General features: G+C 42.7%; 2 protein-coding genes across 3 annotated transcripts; one reads left to right on the top strand and one right to left on the bottom strand.

Annotated features, from left to right (window-relative positions):
- Nucleotides 1–858: 858 nt before the first annotated feature.
- On the bottom strand, nucleotides 859–22233 carry LOC121554821 (protein mono-ADP-ribosyltransferase PARP14). Its single transcript, XM_041868506.2, has 26 exons — nucleotides 21920–22233; nucleotides 20890–21086; nucleotides 20754–20775; nucleotides 20012–20176; nucleotides 19261–19500; nucleotides 18901–19143; nucleotides 16201–18272; nucleotides 15848–15980; nucleotides 15633–15737; nucleotides 13920–13982; nucleotides 13649–13825; nucleotides 13335–13519; nucleotides 13207–13249; nucleotides 12982–13086; nucleotides 12764–12826; nucleotides 12460–12636; nucleotides 11902–12077; nucleotides 11692–11803; nucleotides 11486–11605; nucleotides 11313–11375; nucleotides 4030–4206; nucleotides 3683–3865; nucleotides 2457–3104; nucleotides 2111–2274; nucleotides 1829–2003; nucleotides 859–1630 (listed from the first exon to the last, which is right to left on the bottom strand). The coding sequence occupies exons 1-26, from the start codon at nucleotides 22089–22091 to the stop codon at nucleotides 1335–1337; spliced, it is 6276 nt and encodes a 2091-aa protein (XP_041724440.2). The 5' UTR covers nucleotides 22092–22233; the 3' UTR covers nucleotides 859–1334.
- A 43-nt stretch (nucleotides 22234–22276) lies between these two features.
- Nucleotides 22277–27169, top strand: LOC121554822 (N-myc-interactor). Of its 2 annotated transcripts, none has more exons than XM_041868508.2 (10): nucleotides 22277–22376; nucleotides 22467–22511; nucleotides 22604–22666; nucleotides 22750–22908; nucleotides 23084–23200; nucleotides 23315–23474; nucleotides 23651–23757; nucleotides 24067–24253; nucleotides 24389–24492; nucleotides 26532–27169. In XM_041868508.2, the coding sequence occupies exons 2-10, from the start codon at nucleotides 22470–22472 to the stop codon at nucleotides 26733–26735; spliced, it is 1143 nt and encodes a 380-aa protein (XP_041724442.1). In that variant the 5' UTR covers nucleotides 22277–22376; nucleotides 22467–22469; the 3' UTR covers nucleotides 26736–27169. The 2 variants fall into 2 exon arrangements, with proteins under 2 accessions (XP_041724442.1, XP_041724441.1); XM_041868507.2 differs by having other exon boundaries at nucleotides 22278–22376; nucleotides 22601–22666.
- The last annotated feature ends 282 nt before the right edge of the window (nucleotides 27170–27451 follow it).

Genomic DNA, 27451 nt, shown 5'->3' with positions numbered 1-27451 from the left:
TGTGTATATATAGCACTGTACATCACACCCTGAGAACATGAGGAGGGTAAACACGGGACATGATTCATAGACTGTTTGCAATAAGTAATTTGGTTTGGAGAGATTATTTTGATAGACTTAACTACAGCTGGGTCATTCCATGAAATGAGTATCTTTTGCATCCCTTTGATATTTCAATTAGAAATTGTGCACCAATATTGAATTTTAAGACATTAAGTGAAGTGCCCTTTAATATAGACCACATGGAGAATTCAATCAATCCGAATGAATAAAGACTTGCTAAAGTACCAAAATTCAGCATTTTGACATGTCCCTCCATGCATCCTCTGACTTCTATGAAGATTTTAACTGACTTAGCCCCACAAGTTTTAACCATCATTGTAAAGTCCTAGTTATTTTGTTGCTTTGACAGTCATTTCTCAAGATTATTTTTTATTTCATGGGATTAGTGATTCATTTACGTCTGTCTAATTTTAAGGTCAACCCTGTTACGTGAACTGAACTCTCGTTTTAATATGGTCAAACTATTCCTTTTTAAATATTTTTTTTTTCAAAAGAAACATTGAACATTACTAGTAAAATCTGTGTAAAAGCAGGTGTTTTGTGGTGGAGAATTGAGCGGGTCGAGCATTACAAGTCAACCCTGTGACCCATAGACTGGCTAGACATTTTTTTTAAAACTAAGCTTGCATTCAATTGCCCTTCCCTGTTGCACACAACAAGCTTCCATTTTCCTTGTCACAAGGGGATTTATGGCTGATGTAAGATTACTATAGTAATTTTTTTATTTAACCTCTTGAAATGGGAAAAGCATGTTTGTTTTTTATGAAGTTGAACATGCATGTGCTCCTTATGATAATGTTAAAATTAGGTGAAATCAAAAGCTTTTTTTTGACCAAGTTACACTTCTCAAAAGGCACCGAATTGGTGGAAAGACCCAGCTAACATTATCATGATAATTTCAGAAACAAACTACATATAGCCACTGAGAGGCTGTACACAACTGTATATAAGAATTACGTCGTAAATAGTATTTTTGTTGTCTCTGGGTCTTTCCTATATATTCCTTATTTTAATATCTTGTTGTTCTTGTCTATTACTGTTCTGTACTTTGTCATGTATTTGTACGTTTTATGTGGACCCCAGGAAGACTAGCTGCTTCTCTGTGCCAAACTAAAAAGCAGCAGTTCCCACCTTCAACCTGATGAAATAGCCTGATACCTAGGAAAATATCAATACTCTAGCATTTTAAGGCATTAGGTCTACTTGCCTAAGTATTTAATTGCGGTTTCAGTGCAGTACTTAAAATAAGACTTTATCACCCCTTCCATCTCTCAAACAGTCTTGAAGCTGATGAGGTAGTCTGGGTAGACCCCTGCATCACAGAACACCACATAGATAAACGGATTCTGTAGATCATTGACGGCACAGTCATGCAGCCCCTGGCGGAGGTCAGCAGGGTTCAGGGGGGTCGGCTCCTTCATGCCCTGCACCCCCAGGCAGGGTGTACCCACCAGCACCCTGGCACGGTACATGTACTTCAGCCCACTGGCATCTGGTTTGGAGTATGCATCGTGACACGAGTACCACATCTCTTTGGCAAAGTAAGTCCCGTCGCCGTACACAGTAGCTAAAAGGAAAACAGATTCAAGGTTAATTAAACACTGAATGAAAATTGAGGGCTTCCACTTCAGGAATCTAGTCAAAATGATAACCACAATGACAAGACTGTTTGTTTGTTTGCAAAATCTTTGATTAAGATCCTCCAAAGAGCACTGCCAGTATCTATCTGAAGGGAGCAGTAATGAGGCAATAGATTGTTCTGTACCGTTTCTCCCACAGAAGCTCCTGTTGAAACCACAGGTATTGATTTTCTGACAGATGTCTTCGGTTGTGCCGTGGTAAAGGTTCAGCTCGTTCTTGTTTTTGGGATACTTCTTATCCATCGCCTGTTTTTTCACTGCGTACCTCTGCCACTGGTCTTTACTCTGAATCCTCTGGATCTGTAGGTAAAGCATTATAGATATTGTCAGTGATAATTGAGAAAACCTCAATTTTTCTTCTGGTTATATATGTAATCTATGTATCATATCAGTAACACCTAATTTACCTGGACAATTTGAATGGTTGGCTGCGTAGTAGTATTTGGGTTTTTGCTGGTTGCAATGAACTCTTTCTCAATTCTCTGGTACTCTCCTGAGTTTGGAGCCAGTGTGACAATCTCCAGATCCTTGCCCTCCATTCTAGTCCAGCTCTGTGGGAACTGAATGACGGCTGAAAAACAGCCGAACAGATCATCAATGTAAAAACACCACCATGAGAGTTATCACAGAAGTTTGACAGGAATATTCTCTTAAATGTTCTGTATTGGACACTGTATATATTATACATTTTTATGAACTACAAACTATACTTTAATATAAAACCTTTTCCTAAACATTAAACCGAGGCATTACCTGTGTCAGAGTCAGCCACAAGGCTTCTTTTGACCCTGGTGATGGTCCCTTTGCTGTCAGTCTGCTGCATGTCCTTCAGGTCCACAGTGAATGTCTCCCCCTGGTGGTTATATTTAAAACTATTCTCTTTCCTGTGGAAGGCCAGCTCCAGATCATAGCTAAGACTACAGTCCAGCTCTCCCCAGGTCTCTCCCTCCCCCGCCTCCCAGCGCACCGTCTCCCTCAGCCTCTTCTCCTCTCCCTCCCGGCTCTCCCTGTCCCTTGCCCCCTGCAGATAGTCCTTGATCTGGAGGACTGCGGAGAGAACGTCGTCTTTCTTCCCAGAGACGGTCATCTTGTCTGGGGACGCCACCAGGACACAGACCTGGTTCTTCTGACTCAGGGCCACGATGGCCTCCTTCTGGGCCTCCAGGAGCAGGGGCAGGTGGCAGGAGGGAACATCTTGGCTGATGCACTCCTCAGAGATCAGCTCGTCCAGGAGTTTCTTCACCTTGGTCAGGCTGGCAGGGGAGGGCCCATACACCACAACCTCCATACTGGGGAAGACCACGGTTGCTGTGGCGCTGGCCAAACACAGGCCTGGTCTGGTAGGGGTGGGCTGGGTTGGTCTGGTTGTTTTGGCAGTTCTGGTTCTTGATGACTTTTTGTCTATGGGAGTGAATAAAAAAAGAAATCCAGAGTGCTGTGAGGAACCTTACAAGACTTCCAGAAATAACTCAACACTATGCTTTGGTTTTGTATTAACGAAGCAGAAAAATAACATGATCCAATTCTGTATACAGCCAAATTCTTAAAGGTATATTGATGATTAAAGACCCACTCCATCCTCCTTAGAACCTAATTTATCCACCTGATTGACTTAACAAAAGGCACATCTCAATAGGTGTTGCAGGTGTCCTCTGACATGGCACAGTGGGGGGGTGGGCCTTTCCTTTTTTGTCCTCAATTGCGGCTCTATTGGCCGATGACATCAGAGTGCAACATCAGACCAATTCCTTGAATTGCCAAACCCTTGTATTTTGCAATTGTGTCAACTATATATTATTATAACAAAAAAAAAAAAATATTTAGCTCAAAACATATTTTGGGACCCTTAAGTCTGTTTACTTTAACGTATCTATACTTGGAATGTCGTTTTTCAACAAGACAGGTTCAAAAATAGCTGGAGTGGGACTTTAAGTTAAAGGTTGCAGCTCCAACTCTGGTCTTAAAACCCTGACACCTACCTGCAGGCTTGGGGATCACCTTCTTGAACTTTTTCATAACCTCCTCAAAGTCATTTATCATCTTGGCTTGGAATATAACAATCTGAATCATTGTAACTGACGGAGTTTTGATGCTTATCAGTAAATCAGCTATTGCAGCTATCATTGCATTCCCAACCTGTACTGCTCCCAAGTTACCAGCACCTGTTCAGGGGCACAAACAATACCACATCTGTTAGAACAGACACTTGTGTCTTTAGTGTCCAGTGTATTTATTTGTTATATCGTCATACAGTACATGGATAGCAAATAATATATATGTCACTATAAGGTTTTTAACAATAATACTAGATTGTTATTACGCCTACCTGTTCCAAGCGCTGGGAAAGAGACAGATTGTATTTTCTTGTCTTCACACATCTTTAACACTTTAAGCATGGAGCTGGTGATCTCCTTCTCCTTGGTCTGTCCCACCATGTGGATGATGTGCTTGGTCTTGAGATTCCCAGCCGTGGTCATGACAACACCATCACTGGGTTGGGTCCCTGGGATCAGAACAGAAAAAAGGATTAGCAAGTCGTTTTCTACTGTGTTAGAATTAATGTATATTAAGGATGTTTATCTCTCCTTTCATGAGCTCCGATACGATACAGGAACAATATATTTTTTTGTTTGCAACGATTCATTGCGCTTTGGTTCAATTTGACGCACATTCTTTTTTTGCATTAACACATTCATTTTCCATTTTAAATGAATATCTGCTGCTGATGGGAGCTCAGGAGCTGTGCCTCACTGAGCTGGATCTATCTGAGATGACAGAGTGGCCCTCTGTTAGTGTGTGTGTGTCAATGGTGTGTGTAGGCGCCTGAGCCGAGCCATTGGTCAGACTATGTGAACATCTACAAACCCCACTATCAGATTAGAGTATTTGGTATTTTATTAGGATCCCCATTATCTGTTGCAAAAGCAGCCGCTACACGTCCAGGCGTCCACACAAAACATGAAAAATGTACAGAACATTAATAGACAAGAACAGCTCAAGGACAGAACTACAGTACATGCATTTGAAAACGGCACACATAGCCTACATATCAATACATACACACAAAATATCTAGGTTAAATAGGGGAGAGGCGTTGTGCCGTGAGGTGTTGCTTTATCACATTTTTTTTAAACCAGGTTTGCTGTTCATTTGAGCAATGTGAGATGGAAGGGAGTTCCATGCAATAATGGCTCTATATAATACTGTACGCTTTCTTGAATTTGTTCTGGATTTGGGGACTGTGAAAAGACGCCTGGTGGCACATCTAGTGGGGTACGTGTGTGTGTCAGAGCTGTGTGTACGTTTTCAACACATTGTTTCTTATAAAAAGAAGACGTGATGCAGTCAGTCTCTCCTCAACTCTTAGCCAGGAGAGACTGGCATGCATAGTATTTATATTAGCCCTCTGATTACAATGAAGAGCATGACGTGCTGCTCTGTTCTGGGCCAGCTGCAATTTAACTAGGTCTTTCTTTGCAGCACTTGACCACATGACTGGACAATAATCAAGATAACACAAAACTAGAGCCTGCGGGACTTGCTTTTTGGAGTGTGGTGTCAAAAAAGCAGAGCATCTCTTTATTATGGACAGACCTCTCCCTATCTTTACAACCACTGATCATGACAGTTTACAATCTAAGGTAACACCAAGTAATTTGTTCAACAGCCACACCATTCATTACCAGATTCAGCTGAGGACTAGAACTTAGGGAATGATTTGTACCAAATACAATGCTCTTAGTTTTAGAGATGTTCAGGACCAGTTTATTACTGGCCACCCTTTCCAAAACTGACTGCAACTCCTTGTTAAGGGTTTCAGTGACTTCATTAGCTGTGGTTGCTGACACGTATATGGTTGAATCATCAGCATACATGGACACACAGGCTTTGTTTAATGCCAGTGGCAGGTCATTGGTAAAAATAGAAAAGAGTAGAGGGCCTAGAGAGCTGCCCTGCGGTACACCACACCCTACATGTTTGACATTAGAGAGGCTTCCATTAAAGAAATCCCCTGAGTTCTATTAGATAGATAGCTCTGAATCCACGGTATGGCAGAGGCTGAAAAGCCATAAAACATAAGTTCTCAACAACAGGTTATGGTCAATAATATCAAAGGCTGCACTGAAATCTAACAGTACAGCTCCCACAACCGTCTTATTATCAATCTTTCAACCAGTCATCAGTAATTTGTGTCAGTGCGGTACATGTTGAGTGCCCTTCTCTATAAGCATGCTGAAAGTCTGTTGTCAATTTGTTTACAGCGAAATAGCATTGTATTTGGTCAAACACAATTTTTTCCAACAGTTTGCTAAGAGCTGGCAACAAGCTGATAGGTCTGCTGTTAGAACCAGTAAAGGCCACTTTACCACTCTTAGGTAGCGGAATGACTTGTGGCTTCCCTCCAGGCATGAGGACAAACACCTTCCTCTAGACTCAGATTAAAGATATGACAGACAGGAGTGGCCATAGAGTCAGCTACCATCCTCAGTAGCTTTCCATCAGATCATGACTCCATTTTGCTCCTCCCTTCCTATAGGCAGAAACTCAAACAGGAAGTACCTGTGCTAAAATCTATTCAACGCTGGTTTGACCAATCGCAATCCATGCTTCAAGATTGTTTTGATCACGCGGACTGGGATATGTTCCGGGTAGCCTCTGAGAATAACATTGACGTATACACGGACACGGTGACTGAGTTCATCAGAAAGTGTATTGGGGATGTTGTTCCCACTGTGACTATTAAAACCTACCCAAACCAGAAACCGTGGACAGATGGCAGCATTCGCACAAAACTGAAAGCGCGAACCACCGCAGTTAACCATGGCAAGGTGACTGGGAATATGGTTGAATACAAACAGTGTAGTTATTCCCTCCGTAAGGCAATCAAACAGGCAAAATGTCAGTACAGAGACAAAGTGGAGTCGCAATTCAACGGCTCAGACACAAAACGTATGTGGCAGGGTCTACAGACAATCACGGATTACAAAGGGAAAACCAGCCACGTCACGGACACCGACGTCTTGCTCCCGGACAAGCTAAACACCTTCTTCGCCCGCTTTGAGGATAACACAGTGCCACCGAAGTGGCCCGCTCCCAAGGACTGTGTGCTCTCGTTCTACGTGGCCGACGTGAGTAAGACATTTAAGCGTGTTAACCCTCGCAAGAATGCCAGCCCAGACGGCATCCCTAGCCGCGTCCTCAGAGCATGCGCAGACCAGCTGGCTGGAGTGTTTACGGACATATTCAATCTCTCCCTATCCCAGTCTGCTGTCCCCACTTGCTTCAAGATGTCCACCATTGTTCCTGTACCCAAGAAAGCAAAAGGTAACTGAACTAAAAGAGGACTGAGCACGCCCCCATTCTCATCGACAGGGCTGTAGTGGAACAGGTTGAGAGCTTCAAGTTCCTTGGTGTCCACATCACCAACGAACTATCATGGTCCAAACACACCAAGACAGTCGTGAAGAGGGCACGACAAAGCCTATTCCCCCTCAGGAGACTGAAAAGATTTGGCATGGGTCCTCAGATCCTCAAAAAATTATACAGCTGCACCATCGAGAGCATCCTGACTGGTTGCATCACCGCCTGGTATGGCAACTGCTTGGCCTCCGACCGCAAGGCACTACAGAGGGTAGTGCGTACGGCCCAGTACATCACTGGGGCCAAGCTTCCTGCCATCCAGGACCTCTATACCAGGCGGTGTCAGAGGAAGGCCCTCAAAATTGTCAAAGACTCCAGCCACCCTAGTCATAGACTGTTCTCTCTGCTACCGCACGGCAAGCGGTACCGGAGTGCCAAGTCTAGGTCCAAAAGACTTCTCAACAGCTTCTACCCCCAAGCCATAAGACTATTTGCACCCAATCTTTTTACGCTGCTGCTACTCTGTTAATTATTTATGCATATAGTCACTTTAACTCTACCCACATGTACATATTACTTCAACTACCTCAACTAGCCGGTGCCCCCGCACATTGACTCTGCACCGGTACCCCCCTGTATATATAGCCTCCCTACTGTTATTTTATTTTACTTCTGCTCTTTTTTTCTCAACACTTTTTTGTTGTTGTTTTATATTACTTTTTTATAAAAAATAAATGCACTGTTGGTTAAGGGCTGTAAGTAAGCATTTCACTGTAATGTCTGCACCTGTTGTATTCGGCGCATGTGGCCAATAAAATTTGATTTGATGAATGACTATAGTCCCATAGCACTCACTTCTGTCATCATGAAGTGCTTTGAGAGGCTAGTTAAGGATCATATCACCTCTATTTTACTTGACACCCTAGACCCACTTCAATTTGCTTACTGCCCCAATAGATCCACAGACGATGCAATCACGATCGCGCTGCCCTATCCCATCTGGACAAGAGGAATACCTACGTAAGAATGCTGTTCATTGACTATAGCTCAGCCTTCAACACCATAGTACCCTCCAAGCTCATCATTAAGCTCAGGTCCCTGGGTCTGAACCCCGCCCTGTGCAACTGGGTCCTGGACTTTGATGGGCCGCCCCCAGGTGGTGAAGGTAGGAAACAACACCTCCACTTCGCTGATCCTCAACACAGGGGCCCCACAAGGGTGCGTGCTCAGCCCCCTCCTGTACTCCCTGTTCACCCATGACTGCGTGGCCACGCACGCCTCCAACTCAATCATCAAGTTTGCAGACGACACAACAGTAGTAGGCCTGATTATCAACAATGACGAGACAACCTACAGGGAGGAGGTGAGGGCCCTGGCGGAGTGGTGCCAGGAAAATAACCTCTCCCTCAACGTCATCAAAACTAAGGAGCTGATAGTGGACTACAGGAAACAGCAGAGGGAGCACGCCCTATCCACATCGACGGGACCGCAGTAGAGAATGTGGAAAGCTTCAAGTTCCTCTGCGTACACATCACTGACAATCTGAAATGGTCCACCCACACAGACAGTGTGGTGAACAAGGCGCAACAGCTCTTCAACCTCAGGAGGCTGAAGAAATTTGGCTTGGCCCCTAAGACCCTCACAAACTTTTACAGATGCACAATTGAGAGCATCCTGCTGGGCTGTATCACCGCCTGGTACGGCAACTGCACCGCCCGCAACTGCAGGGCTCTCCAGAGGGTGGTGCGGTCTGCCCAACGCATCCCCGGGGGCACACTGCCTGCCCTCCAGGACACCTACAGCACCCGATGTCACAGGAAGGCCACAAAGATCATCAAGGACATCAACCACCCGAGCCACGGCCTGTTCACCCCGCTATCATCCAGAAGGCGAGGTCAGTACAGGTGCATCAATGCTGGGACCGAGAGACTGAAAAACAGCTTCTATCTCAAGGCCATCAGACTGTTAAATAGCCATAACTTGCCGGCTACCACCCGGTTACTCAACCCTGCACCTTAGAGGTTGCTGCCCTATATATATAGACATGGAATCACAGGCCACTTGAATAATGGAACACTAGTCACTTTAATAATGTTTACATACTGCTTTACTCATCTAATTTGTATATACTGGATTCTATTCTACTGTATTTTAGTCAATGCCACTCCGACATTGCTCGTCCTAATATTTATATATTTCTTAATTCCATTCTTTTACTTTTAGATTTGTGTGTATTGTTGTTAATTGTTAGATACTGCTGCACTGTTGGCGCTAGGAACACAATCATTTCGCTACACCCACAATAACATCTGCTAAAAATGTGTATGTTGTAAATGCCAGGAGGTTTGTCATTATTGATAGATAATACTTTTTCCACCTCTCCCATACTAACTTTACAATGCTTTTCTTTCATTATTGTTTTTTTTTCATGCATGGCTCACTGTTCGTTGTTGGCATTTCCTGCCTAAGTTTGCCCACTTTGCCAATGAAGTATTCATTAAAATAATTGGCAACATTAAATGGTTGTGATGAATAAGCCATCTGATTCGATGAAAGATGGCGTTGAATTAGTCTTTCTACCCATATTTTCATATAATGTAGTCCAAACTGTTTTTCAATCATTCTTTATATCATTGATCTTGGCTTCATAATACAGTTTCTTCTTCTTTTTGTTGAGTTTAGTCACATAATATCTCAATTTGCAGTAAGTCAGCCAGTCAGATGCGCAGCCAGACTTATTAGCCACTCCTTTTGCACAATCTCTTTCAACCATACAGTTTTTCAATTCCTCATCAAACCATGGAGCCTTAACAGTTCTAACAGTCAGTTTCTTAACAGGTGCATGTTTATGAATAATTGGAAGAAGTAATTTCATAAATTAATCAAGTGCATCATCAACATAGGAGTCAAAGCAAAATCTTTTGTATGATCTCTTACACACTATTTTAGGCCAAGCTTTTGGAACTTTGGCTTTCCTGGATATAGCCAATGGGTACGGATACAGCTTTAGAACAAAGTTCTACAGTACTAGTAAAAATGTGATCAATGCATGTGGATGATCTTGTTCCTAGTGTTTGTTTCCAGAACAGCTACCTTGTCCTTGAACCTCAGGAACTTGACCACTATTGGCCTGTGCCTGTCACCTAGGCCGGTGGTCAGTTTTCCAATCCTATGGGCGCGCTCCACCTCAATCTTCCTGTTGTCCATCTTCAGTTTCTCTGAGATCATTTCCCTCACTTTGTCCTCAGACTCCGTCCAGATCTCGTGGAGATTCGGCAATTCCGTCCACAACAATGTTGTTCTGCCTTCATTGTCCCTCGAGATAGTCTGATTTCATTGTTATCATGGATTCACATACAGAACTGATGTCCTCTCTCAATGACTTACAGATTGCTGTCCTCTTGCCGTTTTCCTCTTTAAACTCATCGAGCTGACCCTGGGAGAACTGTAAACTGTTCTTCAGGTCCTGGACCTCTCTGGTCAGGTCATCTATTATTTTATTAGTTGACTTCACCAGTATTTGGACACAACACTTGAAGCTATTTTCTTTTTGTTGTAACAACTGCTTGTAGAACTTTTTGTTCGTTTAAAAGATCTTTCACCTGTGATAGAGAGACACCACTGTCCTCAAGAGTACTCCCACCGGCTTTGGTCTTTGTCATGGTTACTCCTTGCAGTTCCAGACAGGGCAAGTCGCAGGGAAGATGGAACCAGCAACAAACAGCAGGGATCTAGACAGTCACAAGCCCGGGACAATCTGCGGTCCCAGCCACAAGGGCTAACCGCGTCGCGGGCTGCGTTCATGCCCTCAAGGAAACCCTGCTAGCTGCTACGTCAAACAGCTCCTCAGACCCGGCCTTGGTCGGCAGGATCCCTGGACAGATAGTATCCCAGCAACCAACCGCATCGCGGGATCCAAACTCAAAAAGGTAGCTAGCTAGTAACTCAAGTTTTTCAATAGAACACTTTTTCAGAGACTTTCAAAACAACATTCCGAGCTCTCCCTCGTTCCACGTTCAACAGGAAGTGACGTCACCTGGCTTATCTCTGTATGAGGTTGAAAATGTACAGTGCCTTCACAAAGTATTTACACCCCTTGACTTTTTCCAAATTTTGTTGTGTTACAGCCTGAATTTGGATCGGTTTAGGCTTCCACAGACCGATGCACTCATATCTTAGACATTTGAACCGGGGACCGATGCATATCGGTAAATCCGTTACATCCTTTATGTACATCAAGACTCATACCTAAGGCTTTGCACTCATCCACGACCGTCTGTCCAGCTGCTTTTAGAATGGCTCCTGATACACCTGCAGAGTGAGATAGGACATGAGTATAATCTTCATCTGAAGACCTGTATGATGCAATAATCTCAGGTATGTTTAGCTGATTCGAAAGTTGGAATTGGGGGAGATCTCACCAGAGTTCAGATCGAGGCTTGAGTTTGTACTGCTGACGATGGCGTCCGTTTTCTCCTTAGTGATGTCACCACATACTACCCTGACCTTCACTGGCCCAATTATTGCTTCAATTGTGTTTCCTGGATAAAGGGATTCACAGAGAAAGGATAAGTAGCAGACATCTAGCAGCAGCACACATTTTGTAACAGACTGGAATTGTACGAACCTGTCTGAACACTGGTGTCATCTTCTTCCACCGAGTTGGTGTCCCCCATATCACTGTCATCTTCATCACCATGAAGATCATCCTCAAGATCATCGTCACTGTCGTCTTCCACCTGGTTTTAGAATCACAATGACGCTTACATTTAGTTGGTAAGGAAAGGTTAGTACATTATGCGTTTTTTCATTTTTGTATTTCCTAAACATACTGTACCATCTGGCTTGTCTTCCACTGGTTGAGCCCCAGCTGAAACTCCTGCAGGATCTTCTCCTCATAGACGACGATGTAGATCAGTTTAATGATGGTAGAAGAGGAGTACAGGGATAGATGATCCTGGATGCCCTGGAGGATGGCACCAATAGAGTCTGTGCCGCTAAGGCCACCACCACCTACAATGGGAATGATACAAAATTAACTGCATCAGGTGTAGCTGAAAAACAGGACAACAAGGGGACCAATGGATGACTAGATTTTGAATGTGACAATTGAAAATGGCAGCATGGTGGGAGCCTAAAACAATTATAATAATAATAATATGCCATTTAGCAGACGCTTTTATCCAAAGCGACTTACAGTCATGTGTGCATACATTTTTGTGTATGGGTGGTCCCGGGGATCGAACCCACTACCTTGGCGTTACAAGCGCCGTGCTCTACCAGCTGAGCTACAGAGGACCATGTTAACATTATCTGATGGGGTAATTCAGAGTTTTAAATAACAAAAGTTTAAGAACCTGTAATAATGCTGAATGACTAATAAACCATTAGCTACCAGTGCCCACAGCAGGGAAGGACACGGTGGTGATCTGTTTGTCTTCACAGCACTCCAGCACCTTGGCGACTCGTAGTGTAGCGTCAGCCACAGAGTGGGGCCCCAGTATGTGGAGGATGAAGTCACACTGAAGGGCCCCACCACTGGTCACCCCTGCTGCATCAGCCCTGAGAGGGCCTGGATAAAGCAGACGACACACACACACAGAGAGCGAGAGAGAGAGAGCGAGAGAGAGAGAGAGAAACAGACTGAATGGCTGTGATACACCACAGGTGAATTGTTATGGGAGATGGGAGAAACTCACAAATGGTTTTGCACTCCTGTTCAACTGCGCTCCCAGCTGCTTTGACAATCGCCGCACTAACTCCTAAAAATAACATGTTGAAAATTAGGTAATATATTTTAAATCAAGTAAAAAAAAATTGTAGGTAGGAAATTACATTCACAGAAGAACGAAAACTGTATTTTCTGTAGTGCGCTAATAATGTACAATTTTATGTTTTTTTTTTTTCGTATACAGACCTCCTATTAAGCTGATATCAGCATTGGTGGTATTCACGATGCCTCTGACAGTTTCTTGAGTAATGTCTCCTTTCCTTAATTCAATTCTGACACCATGGATCTTAACTAGGGGTCGGAAAAGGTAAACATTTCACAGACAAACATTATTGTGATGATGACAACCTATGAAATGTTGAAAAATGTGAATTCATTTAAAATGTAAACAAAGATATATCAAAATCCAACCTTGATTTGGGGGAAGACTGTACTGAGAAGGTGTGGATGCAGCCTAGGTAAAACCAATAACCTCTAATTATCACACTCATCAACCAAACAGAACATGTCCAATTGAGCCTTAGTCAAATGAAATCTACCTGCTTGATTTTGTGTGGGCGCAGGTTACTTTTTTTAAAGTAATTTCTCAAGGAGTCAAAGATCTTCTGCTCAAAGGCCACTATGAAAATGATTTTGATGCTGGATGAGGGCATCTGTGACATGTGGCTCTCCAGTCCTTTTAGAATGGCCTTGATGGAATCTTTGGGTTCAATGCCACATTGTCCTAAAGCATAAGACATCACCATCCAAAGTGATAAATAGATCAATTGAAATCAGTAAATGTATTGATTAATCAATACAAGTGACACTGGAATGGAACTTTTAGTTTTACACTACATTTCAGTTAAATCACCTGTGCCAATAGTAGGGATGGACACGGTGGCTGCCTTCTGGCTCTCACACAGCTGAAAGACCTTCTCTATGGAGGTGGTGATATCTGCAGAATTCTTGGGCCCAACCATCTGAGCTATGTTTTTACAGTTTAGGTCCCCACCACGTGTGAGCACAACACCATCGGCCTTCAGCATACCTGGGGAAATTGGCACACAAAATTAATTCTACAAACTTAAATGCACTTTAATTTCTGGACAAATAAAGACTGAATTAATAAAATAATACTCAACCAATTATTTTGCATTCATCTGCTACAGATTCCCCAGCTGCTTTCAGGATAGCTCCAGAAACACCTGCCAGAGTCAGAGTATGAGATATGTTAAAGAGTGAGAATCAAAAAACTACTTTTCTGGTTGAAAACGGCCGATGTGGCATCGATAGGAGTCTGAAACATTTATTATAGTGTCAAAATTGACCACAAAGTGTAAATAAAGTCAGTCTCCTCCAAAACGGAGATTTGTGAGATTATTAGGCTGTGAGGATACCAGTATCTTGACATTTTTTCCATGGCAAAAATGAAAACACGAAGCAGACCAAACTCTTTGTTCCTTTATAAACCTGCTGTATGTAAAATATTGTGTGCTATAGTTTGGAAAATAAATACATGTGACTCTGGATGACAACATAATGTTTGTTTGTTTGTTTGTCACGATCGTTGAGAGACGGGTCAGACCAAGGTGCAGCGTGGTATGCGTACATATTTATTAAAGAAGATAAACACTTGACAAAACAACAAAAGTAACGTGAAGTCATATGGGCTATACTCACAACAAGCCAAACCAGAACACAAACAAGACAAGATCCCACAACTAAGGTAGGCAACATGGCTCCCTAAGTATGATCCCCAATCAGAGACAACAATCGACAGCTGCCTCTGATTGGGAACCACACCCGGCCAACATAGAAATGTAATGACATAGAATGTCCACATAGAAATTCCCACACATAGAATGTTAACACCCTGACTCACCAACTAGCCAACTCTATGTCAAGGCGTGACATCGTTTCAAACATTAGGGCTGTTTTCCTAAAGAAGTTAAATTTGCTTCGTATGTTGTTTCTTTGCCACAATACTAACGGGTTTTGCATATTGGTATCATCCCGGCCCTAGAGATTATTAGGAAAAAAGGGTATGTCACGGAATGAAGGGTACGTAACGGTTTTCCTTGGATTGGGTTTATTTCAATCCTGCCCACATACCGGCAGCACACAAGTAATCATCAATTCGGAGGGCAGCTGAACACGACTGATCATAATGCCCAGCACACTGACCATGGTCAAATTGGTTTCACTTTGGATATCCCTATGGGGCTAGTTAGGGACCATCAGTAAATTACACAATGTACATGGGACAGTATTTTAAAAATGTCAATAGCTCCAAACTGCAATGACATAAAAGCCTCAAACCAACTATATAATTTGTAGAAATTAATATACAAATATTGAAAGAATTTAATGAGAAAACTAACAGGTGTGCGTAACATGAAAATATTGTCCCATTTACATTGTGTAATATATTGACTAGCCCCACAGATAGGCTATCCAAAGTCAAACCAACTTTGCCACGGTCGTGCACCGGCCGGCTGAAGCTAATTGGCAAAATAAATTTGCTAGCTAACCTAGGCTACTTCCAGACACAAGACCTGGTTAGACTGTTTTTAAGTTATCTAGAAGGGTGAGTGACTGTAACTGTGTACTGTTTTGGCAGAGTGAATGTAGAAACACTTCCCATGTGCGAACACACACAAGAGACACCCACATCAAAGCACACCTCCAAGACCCAAATCTCGTTCTCAGGTTTATTTCCTAATGAGGACGATTGAAACCGAGGCTAAATCAGTAAGTTCAGACCCCTCTAAAGACTTGCGACTAACCTGAACTAAAACCTAAAAGTCTAAATCAAGATAATTTGCCTAATTGTAAACATTGAAACTGACACTTACCAGAGTTCAGATTCAGATTTTGGTTGTTGGAATTCACAATGATATCCACTGTCTCTTTGGTGATGTCTCCCTTCTTCAGGATCACTGACACGCCACCTATAATCACTGTTAATAGAGGACAGAAGTCTGAGTGAGGACACGGCATGCTTTAGGTTTCCTGCAGTATATATCTTTATGGTATGATGATACAAAAATGTATGGTTGAAGGAAATAACCTTTGATGTCTGAGCCTGGTTTAGCCGCTAGGGGTGGTGGTGGAGGTGTGTTGTGTGAGGCAGTGGCTGCAGAGTGAGCAGTTGGAGTCGTGCCTGTTGCTGGTTTGCTGTTTTTTTGTTGTCGACAATAACCCTGTTAAATTAAGCAGGACAAAAAGAGGTTTCACTTTCAACGGGAATACTTGACCCCATTTACAAATGACACTGCACATTTCCTCTTCAATCACACCCATGAATGTACCAAGGTTTGACTTGGTATGTTCATCACAGGTAGAGCCGGGTGGCATTATAAATAAACAAAAAACCTGTCCAACTGGATCAACATGGAATGATATGTGGAGAAGCAGACTTACCTTTCCTTCAATGGCTGATTGGAACTCCCCCACTATCTTGGCGTCGGAGTCGATCACAAATATGCTCCTCAGTTGGGGGGGTTTCTGATCAGCGTAGATGAAATCAAGGATTCCCTTGATAATTGCCACACAGCTTTCTTTGACAGGAAAACCAAAGGCGCCACACCCCATCACTGGCATGCCTATGGAGACACACTTCTTGTTTTCTGCTCCCAGTAAACTGTCCCTGACAGCAGACTGCAGATAGACAGTGTTGAGAGGTGTGGAAGCCTTCCCCCATACAGGAATGCCTGCATAGATGAGGTGTTGAGCTCCAAGCGTTCCTGGGTTGGACAAGACCACATCTCCTGCCTGTAGAGTCTGCCTCTCCTTCAGGAACTTGTCACACACCTTCCTGATCCCAGGCCCACCCATCTGAAGGAATTGCTTGGCGATCGGAGTATCAAAGGTCAGGCTACTGCTCATAGGGCAGATCAGAGCATCTGCAGCATGTTGGGAGATGTTACCCTGACCCACGGTTAAAGTGACGCACCCTTCTATGTCGTAGCTGTATTTCTGGCAGTGTGTAATCAATGGTGATAGATAGAGCTTACACCCTAAATCCTTGGCCTTAGCCTGCAGAGCCACTTGGTTCTTCTCCAGGACTTTGGACTTGCCGGCTTCGGAGAATGTGTACTTCTCCGTCGTTATTGTACTGACCCGCTGTTTCACTGCCTCTAAGGCCTCTTTGATTTTATCGCTCGCTGCAGTGATCTTCAGGCAAGGGGATCCCTGTGTTTTGCATGGCAGTATAGTCACACCAAGGGCCTTGATTTCAGGGACCTCTGAGAGGTTCATACAAGTGGCCACATACTGTACTTCCTGCACTGATTTGAGAGGGACGTCCGCTGTTTCTGGCTTCTTGTTATTCAGGTATCCCCTTAACTTCCCTGATACATCTGCTACCACACTGGAGAATCCACAGACACCAATCTTCTCCTGCGATACTGAGATGCTGACATTGTGGTTGTTCTTGGTGGATTTGAGCTCACCATTGAGCCCGGCACAGAACTGCAGCCATTGTTCGCCCTTTGTCACATGGGTTTGGTCTGGTGTGAGTTTGATGACTTCCTCTTTGATGACCTCGTGTAGTTTGTCTTCAGCTCTCTGGATGTCAGTTCTTTTTGCCAGGATCTGGATGGAATCATCACCAAGGAGGAACACAGACGATATGTTGTTTTGGGCAAAGTGGTTCTTCTCAAACTTCTTCAGGTCCACAGACTTTAAGAACTCCATCAGAGGCATTGATATATCAAGGAGTTTGGCTTCAACGTTCCCCAGGGCCTCTTTGACGGCACCTTCTGCTGTGCTCACCTGGTTCTCCAAACCCTTTAGGCAGATGATAAAGCTTTCTTCATCTTTAGAAAACCCTACGTCAACTAGTTTACCAGAGACGAGATCACAAATTAAATCAAGCTCTTCCTTGGAGTCCAGTGGGATCTTTCTTAATACCGTGTTCCTCTCCCTCTCAAGCTCATCCCTAGCTTTTTTCACCATGTGCGCAATCTTCTCCACTAGGGTCTTCACCTCATTCTGCACACACACCACCACTATCTCAGCACTGGTGCTCCTGTAAGAGATGCTAGCACCATGGGATTTGAGGCCAAGGCAACTGCTCTCGATCCTTTCCCAGACCTCCACCTCTATGGGCAGCTGAACCTCTTTATATTTCTCTAGCAAGGCCAGAGCCTCTCTCCGGGCTTTCCTCTCCCATGTAGGGAACAATCTGAGCATGCCCAAAGACTCATTCCCCATGGTCATGTCCAGTTCCATCTGAGGGGGTTCTGTAGTCGTGTTGAAGGAGACGCTAGCATGGACCCTACGGAGTACAGTTGTAATTTCCTGCTTGCGGGTTTCGTCACAGTTAATGAAGTCGAGGAGTTCCGTGCTGAGTGGAAGGGTCACTTTTGTGGGGATGTCTGGGAGGAGGGCTGTTTGTCCCGTCAAAGCCTTCTGCAGGCTGGGGTAGAACAGCTGAGCTAGGAGGTCGACCCCACCAAAATGGTGCTTGTGTTCTGCCACCTGATGGGCAACTGGAACAAGGAGAACAGGGGACAGAATGAATTACTACTAAATTGCCTTAAAGATGTCATCCAGCGATTTTTCTACTTTTCCTGTTGAAAAGTGATATTCCAAGTATAAATACTGTAAAGTACACACTAAAGGTAATAAAATATATGTTTTGAGCAAAATGTTTTTTTTTTACAACTGCAAACTTCAAGGAGTAGGGCATTCAAGGAGTTGGTCTGATGGTCAGATGAGATGTCATCAGCCTCCCCCCTTTGCTTGAGGAACAACAGGAGAGCCTCCCCCCTTTGCTTGAGGAACAACATGAGCAATAGAGAACAAAAGAGGAAAGGCCCAGCCCTCCACTTTTGCCATTTCATGTCATACCTGGACCACCTATTGAGATGTCCATTCTGTTAAGTAAATCAGGTGTTAAATGGAGGTGAAAAGGAGACAGGAAGAGGACTTTAACACTATCTTGTATTTCCAAGTTTATCAATTGTAACAGTTTGGAAATACCAGGATAGCACACGGAGGTAACACATTACGCTTTGAAATGCATAATATACAATGTGCATTTACAACTATTGATACAACTGTAGGCCTACACACAACATCATTTCTAGAGCATAATGTCATTGAAAAGGGCCCTACCATGACAGTCTTCAAAGGTGATGACCACGCTCTTGCCCTTGGTAACCCAGATCTGGGACTTGATATCTCCTCCTCTGCTCCTCCTGCTGGAGAAGTAGAGGTTGAGGGCCTCCTCCACTCCTCCTTTGATTTGTCTCATGTCCCCCTGGACAAGGACAGAGTCTGTCAGCTCTAAACGGCAGGCCCCAATCTCCATGCCCTGGAACTTCTTTGACAAGCATTTCCTAAGGAAGGAATTTATGTCTGCAGAACATTGATAGTTAGATTAGTATTGTATACCATTGTTTGGTCATACAACTTCATTTAATGGTGTATTAGTGATGTTGTGTATACATCTTTTTGATGTATCTGTGGACCCACCAATGTCCTGTTTGAAGGTGACCACTACTCTTTCTCCATCGTCCAGGGCCTCCCAGGCATGGTCAGCCCCTTGGCTGCAGCTGCCGATGAAAAGAGAGACAATGTCGCACTTGCAGGTCTCACTGAACCCAGTCAGGACGAAGCGTCTGTTGTCCAGTTTCCCTTCAACAGCTGTCTCGTTGTACACCTCCACAGAAATGCCATACTGATGCTCCTTCTTGGCAAGGACTTTCTCTGCATCTGAGAGGAGGTAGTAGGTACTGTATTTATTGGTGGGCATGAATGATCAAGCAGACTCAAGAAATAAACTAATGTAATGTTCACTTGATGATATAAGTAGATGACACGTCACAATGTCATCACATGTAACAATGTTAATGTCATCAAACAATCAAACAATGTCATCACATGTAACAATGTAAATGATCTGAGATACAATGACGCACTAGAAAAAAAAGGCAACAGATGTATATTTTTAAATAGCAGCCATTGCGTTCTAGTGACCGAGAAGGAATCATTTCCTTATGATCCCTATTCCCAGCTGAGATGACTCATGGTATTTTACAGTCAAAGCAAAGTAACCTCTGAATGATACACAAGTATCATAGATTATCTAATTACATCAGTGCTTATCCTGACAGGTACAAAGTTGAAATGTACACTGACTACACTGAAAGAAATACAAGTGGTTAACAACTCCCACATACAGTAAATTCCAGAAAGAAAATGCTATTTATATGACTCTCCTTACCTGACTGACAGGACAGTTGGAGGATCCAGCTATTCTTTCCATGTCTGGTAATGCTGACCCCTTCTTCTGAAGCAAACTGCTCAAAATACAAGTTAAGGAGTTCCTTTTCGCATTCCTTGGTGGTTCTGACAAGCAGTAATCTTATGTCATCATCCGTCACTGAATCTGAAAAATAAACAGACACACAGAATGAACAGTACTGTGATTTCCCTATTGATTTAATATCTTATTAAAGTGCCAATATGTAACTTTTTGGGCAATTTTTTTTCACAGCAGTTTAGATGGTACAATGATTCTCTACACTATGCTAGTTTATTTTGTCACATAAACTGAAATTAGGCAAACTATTAGAGTTTTAGCAACCAGGAAATGGCGGAGCGATTTCTGCATAGTGCAACTTTAAGTATATTTATGTGTCTCCCGAGTGGCGCAGTGGTCTAAGGTACTGCATCGCAGTGCTAGCTGTGCCACTAGAGATCCTGGTTCGAATCCAGGCTCTGTCGTAGCCGGCCGCGACCGGGAGACCCATGGGGCGGCGCACAATTCGTCCAGGGTAGGGGAGGGAATGGCCGGCAGGGATGTAGCTCAGTAGAGCATGGCGTTTGCAACGCCAGGGTTGTGGGTTCGATTCCCACAGGGGGCCAGTATAAAGAAGAATGTATGCACTCACTAACTGTAAGTCGCTCTGGATAAGAGCGTCTGCTAAATGACTTAAATGTAAATTTATGAATATGAATCTTACCCGCTAGACTCTCTGACGCTTGCTGATACATCACAAACAAAGACAGAGAGAAAACACATTAGTAGGTCAAAATGCTGTAATGCTGTATATAGCCAACTCTAACTTGATACAATATAAGCAATACATAAAGAATCACCTTTTCTTCAATGTTAGGTGAAGACTTTCCTAGAGAAATAAGTTTGTCTTTTGTAGGGCGAGGGAAGACTGGTGGTTTAACTTTCTTCACTTCTGTTTCACCCCCATCTTCCTTCAGTTTCACTTGAAGCTCAACCAGCCCAAAAGGGATTTTGAAATCAATTTTATGGCATTTTCTATCCAATACTTTCTGCAGAACTGAGGAAGAAATGACAGACCATCATTACATACTTATCTTACAAAAACTTGTTGTGTGGCTCCTAAGACACAGGTTACATTACTGAACTAAATTCATTTGGTGTTTGGAGCGCTAGCAACCAAGGGCAATGGACCATTTAGAACAAACGACTGGGTTGCGTCCATAGATACAGAACAAAAAGACTGAATGACTGGGTCGCATCTCTAGCAACCGAACCAATAGAACGAATGACCAGCCTGCTTGGGTAGCAACCCTAGATTTGTGTCGGGACTATACCTTATGGAAAGAGGAAATAGTATGAATAAATTCATCGAAATAACATTTTTAATGAAAATATGTAAATCATTATATCAATATGTTGGTAACCTGTTGTATAAAAGTGATATTGTCCTCAAAGCCGGTGTTTGGCTGAATATATTGGCACGGTTTGCCAGCTCTCAATTTTGTCTCGGGCCTAACAACACCCGTGCCAATATATCCTCCAAACACCGGCTTCTCTGGCATTATCACTTAAATACCACTGATAAGGGCTGTTCTGGGCACGACGCATTGCGGAGTGCCTGAATACAGCCCTTAGCCGTGGTATATTGGCCATATACCACAACCCCCCGAGGTGCCTTATTGCTATTATAAACTGGTTACCAACGTAATTAGAACATTGCAAATATAGGTTTTGTCATACACCTGGTATATGGTCTCATAGACCACGGCTTTCAGCCAATCAGCATTCAGGGCTCGAACCACCAAGTTACTAAACACAGATAGACCTTCATGGATGTGTCTTTATTCATTGGCCTAAATATTTTGTATTAGGACAAATTTAAATAATTACCTGCATCTTCATGGTAAACGAGCAAAGCCTTCCTCTTGTCCCCAGGATAGTCTTGAATTTGTAATGTCTCTCCTCCAGACTTTCTTTTGTTTTTGAAGTGCAAATCCAACTTGGGTCTGATTTTGTCTAGGTCGTCTGGGAGACCCTCCAAAACGAGCGTTTTTTCCGTCATTATGTTCAGACAATTATGTCTTCATGCCCTGCATTGATTGAAGCAACATATTTGTATGCGTCACTTCTTTCAGCAACTTCGATTACCTGTTGGAAAACATTTTTTTTGTTTCCGGTTATTATGGAAAATCACCTCCTATTGTTGCTCCCTGCAGCAACTTTCACTTTTGATTTCGACCCCATGTGACTTCGAGGAACTCGAGTAGGTTACAGTAAAAGTCATCAATTCGTCGTGTTATTTGACTGAAGGAAACCGTATCAGTCCGGATTTTCTCAGGCCGATTCGGTAAGTTAACATTATTTGCAACTGACCATGAATTCATCTCTCATATAAAAAGTAACATGATCGCAATAATAATTGTTTTTTTTAACGCAGATAATGGGTGACTCTGGCGCCGCCAAGCCGCTTGTGAATGGAAAGGTAGCGTACAATCATGTAGGCCTATTGGATAGTAATTTTCTTTTACTATTGATTTTTTGGAAATACATTAAATCTCCTTTTATAAACAGCAGGATAACGTCGATGATGAAGAACGGAAACTGTCTGAAGCCAAGGAAGAGCTGGATAAATGGATGGTAGGCCTATTTGCAAAGTTCAGCTATTTATCTGTACACAATTATGTTTTTTACATACATATTTATTTCCCATTATTATGCAGAAACAACTTGAGAAGGCAGAGGACAAAAAATCTAGGCTGCAGTTGGCAAAACTGAGCGCAGAAGATTCAAAGAAAAATGCTGCAAAAGATATGGAGGTCCTTCAAAAACAGCAGAACCAACGACAGGAGGAGTTCACTAAAACTGTGGAAGGGATACAGGTAGTAATTTCCCTGCCCGTGGCTGAAAGCCTTTTAAAATAACATCCACTCATTGGATATTTATATTACATTTACTACTGTAGTTTTACCTATCACCCAGATAGATATTGAGGCTGTGGTGAATGATTCAAATATGTTTTTCTAATGTAACCACTTGCATGGTATTGTTACACAGAATGATATCTTGATGCTTGAGAAGGGTAACAATGATCTGATGGAGAAACTGAAGAAAAGCCAGGCTAAGCTAAAGGCTAAGAGGACAGAGTCTGCTACACTTCAGCAGAGGTTTAAGGTAGGTAATAATGTAACAACAGATCGGTTAGATATGCATTTCAAATATTATGAGAGGACTAAATAGAAAGCATTACTGGCATGGACAACACTCACCCTCGACTGCTGGTTCCAGATCTATGTCCAGATCCCTGAGAAGAAGGTGAAGTTCACCAGTAGGGAGGAGGACAGCGATGACAACGGTCAACACATCAAGGGGGTGTTCACCATTGCCCAGAGACCATCAGTGCTCCTGAAGGGGGGGCAGGCTCTCATCACTTTTGAGGAGGAGAAAGGTACAGGAAACAGGACATCCCTCTTTGTGGCTTCATAAAGACACATTCATTTACAATACTCATCATTAGGTTGAACGTGAGTCATTATGTTGAACGTGAGTCATTATGTTGAACGTGAGTCGTTATGTTGAATGTGTTATATTGGGATTCTCCCTCTCTCTCTCTCTCTCTCTCAGTGGCTGCCCAGATCCTGAAGATGGCCAAGTGTACTGTGTCCTGTGATAAAGACAAGGTGCATGTGAAGCCCAAAAGCCTTACACTGGACCCCTTTGTCAAGTTTGAGGTACACCATTTCACACAATGTGTCAATTAATAAAGTACCTTGAAGACGATTAAGACAACCGCCTCCAGCCGATAATGATTTAGTTTACTATGGAGTCTGTTTTCTAGAATAGAGAATCATCTTATTTACTGCAAAGTGTATAGGTGTGTTCCAATCAACTTTGAGTAAGGAATTAGGGATTCTCTCAAGAAAACGACCATTCACCTGATACAATGGTGTCTATAATGACTTGTATTGTTGATGATTCACTGCTGTGCTATTGCCAAAGTGACACACCTGTAACCAAGGTACGTGGCTGTTGCTGTGCAGGTACACCTTGATGTCTCCACAAAGACAGTCAACTTCTCCAATGTCCCGTCCACCCTGTCAGAGGAACGAATGAGAGACCGTCTGGAGATCAGCTTCTCCAAGCCCAGCCGAGGGGGAGGAGAGGTGCAGAGGGTGGACTATGACATGCACACTGGGAAAGGACAAATCACCTTCCTCAACACTGGAGGTACAGTACATCTATTGTGTGTGTGTGTGTTTGCCAGTGTCTGAACATTAATTTGTTTTATTGGAAAGTGCCGTATTCAATATGTTTAATCAGAGAAGAGTTCATATTTTAAATACTCGGTGTCTACTTTTCTAGTTGCAGAGAGCCTGGCCCTGAAAAGGAAGTACAGCGTGGATGTCGACCGTGCGGTGAATGTGACAGTTAGCCCTGTTTACAACTACAAGCTGAAGAAGTTTCAGGTGAGATTCAAAGATTAAACACTCGCTCATCCTTTCACTGCCATTAGTTTACATACAGTATGCTGTTCCTAAGCATTACCCTGTTGTGACTTTCCTATCAGATCACAGCTGTCTGGACTTTGCCATGACTGATTCAAATCTGTTGGGTTTTCTGAGTCAGGAGCCACAGCTTGCTGTATTAGGTTATATAGTTTCTACTAGAGCTGGGACGATAAACCGAAATGATCAACACCGATCACTTATCGCTGGCAAGTAGCCTATACTGGAGAAATGTGAAGTTTGAAATGAAATAAGTTTGCTAATATGGGTGATTGTTGATGGGATAATTGATGGCTTCAACCATCAAGCTAGTAGTAGTAGTTTAAAGGATCATTAAATAAAAACTGAAGTTCACATTCATGTTATAAACATATCGTTCTACTTATTGTTATTGCATCAATTCAGGCAATTTATCGCAATATGGAGCAGAACCTTGACACGTGCCTATCTACTGTGTGGTAGTCTACTGGAGCAGAACTTTTACACTTGCCTGTGTGGTAGTCTTGTGATAGACTGCTAACATACAGTACCAGTCAAAAGTTTGGACACACCTACTCATTCAAGGGTTTTTCTTTATTTTTTACTATTTTCTACATTGTAGAATAATAGTGAAGACATCAACTATGAAATAACACATATGGAATCATATAGTAACCAAAAGTGTTAAAGAAATCAAAATACATTTTATATTTGAGATTCTTCAAAGTAGCCACCCTTTGCCTTGATAACAGCTTTGCACATTCTTGGCATTCTCTCAACCAGCTTCACCTGGAATGCTTTTCCAACAGTCTTGAAGGAGTTCCCACATATGCTGAGCACTTGTTGGCTGCTTTTCCTTCACTCTGCCATCCAACTCATCCCAAGCCATCTCAATTGGTTTGAGGTCAGGTGATTGTGGAGGCCAGGTCATCTGATGCAGCAATCCATCACTCTCCTTCTTGGTCAAATAGCCCTTACACAGCCTGGAGGTGTGTTTTGGGTCATTTTCCTGTTGAAAAACAAATTATAGTCCCACTATTCCCAAACCAGATGGGATGGCGTATTGCTGCAGAATGCTGAGGTAGCCATGCTGGTTAAGTGTGCCTTCAATTCTAAATAAATCACTGACAGTGTCACCAGCAAAGCACCATCACACCTCCTCCTCCATGCTTCATGGTGGAAACCACACATGCAGAGATCATCTGTTCACCTACTCTGTGTCTCACAAAGACACGGCGGTTGGAACCAAAAATCTCAAATTTGGACTCATCAGACCAAAGGACAGATTTCCACCGGTCTAATGTCCATTGCTCGTGTTTCTTCGCCCAAGCAAGTCTCTTCTTGTTATTGGTGTCCTTTAAGCATTTATTTGGGCTGCAATCTGAGGTGCAGTTAACTCTAATGAACTTATCCTCTGCAGCAGAGGTAACTCTGGGTCTTGACTGACCTTCATGTCTTAAAGTAATGATGGACTGTCGTTTCTCTTTGACTATTTGAGCTGTTCTTGCCATAATATGGACTTGTTCTTTTACCAAATAGGGCTATTTTCTGTATACCACCCCTACCTTGTCACAATACAACTGATTGACTCAAACGCATTAAGAAGGAAAGAAATTCCACAAATGAACTTTTAACAAGGCACACCTGTTAATTGAAATGCATTCCAGGTGACTACCTCATGAAGCTGGTTGAGAGAATGCCAAGAGTGTGCAAAGCTGTCATCAAGGCAAAGGGTGGCTACTTTGAAGAATCTAAAATGTATTTTGATTTCTTTAACACTTCTTTGGTTACTACATGATTCCATATGTGTTATTTCAAAGTTTTGATGTCTTCACTATTATTCTACAATGTGTCCAAACTTTTGACTGGTACTGTACATCCAGATTTGGTTCTGTGTTCGCAGATGAACAGGATGGTTCTTTAGCAACGTTTTTCTGCTGTCTTGTTTCAGATGTTCTGTGTGGAGTTGACTGGCACATGCATATCAACTATGAGTGTTTTACTTTAACCTTTTGTTGCAGACGTTCTGCGGCGTTCCGAAGCGCACCATCCTCCTGGACGGGATTGGAGACTTCCAGGATGAGGATGACCTGCAGGATCACCTGGAGATTCACTTCCAGAAGCCCAGTAACTATGGAGGGGAGGTGGAGTGTATCAAGTATGTCTCCGGAGGCAACGAGGTCAAGGCCTTCTTCACTGAGGACATCGCTGAGGTGGAGGCCTAACATAAACAAACAGCTAACCTCTTACGATACATCTATGCTCATGTTTCTCAGTACTTAGTTGGTACCACATGAATGTGCCTTAGAAATCATCAGTGCTGTTGTATTAATCCGCATTCACCATTAAATCTTTACCCCACTGACTTGCAGCACTATATTATACCAAAACTGATCTGTAAGTCTTATTAAATTAGTCATGTCAACTTTGTATACTGATAAAGTTTAACAAGGCCAAAAACGTGCATGATAATTCCTTGTGCAATGCCTTAAGTTTAGAATAATATTGGTTAGAAGGATCTTCACAGTTGTAATGTAGTCAAACTCTATTAGAAGTGGACAAATGAAAATGCACAATAGTTGTTTACATCTAGAGATACTATGGCTATTTCTCTGTCAGGCATATTTGTGGTGTGATTAAAGGTGTTTTTATGCTCAAACTTCAAATCAAGCCTTTTTAATCTGTCATCATGACATGAATCATTAATTTACTGAATGGATAACCCCATTCATCATGGTATATGAGTAACCTACCTACTTAACTTCCCCCCCCCCATAAAATGCATCTAATGAATATCAGATTGTATTGTTTTATTAAATGGAAACACCTGTGTGTCCTTTTGACTACAGTACTTAAACATAGGCCTAAATACACAGCATTAAAATATTGATAACGCTCATCAGCGCTGAACAAAAATATAAATGCAACATGCAACAATTTC

The sequence above is a fragment of the Coregonus clupeaformis genome, chromosome 40, assembly GCF_020615455.1.
Source record: "Coregonus clupeaformis isolate EN_2021a chromosome 40, ASM2061545v1, whole genome shotgun sequence".
Lineage (NCBI taxonomy): Eukaryota > Metazoa > Chordata > Actinopteri > Salmoniformes > Salmonidae > Coregonus > Coregonus clupeaformis.
The sequence above is the reverse complement of the archived record's forward strand: the minus strand, read 5'-3'. Positions and strand labels throughout refer to the sequence as shown.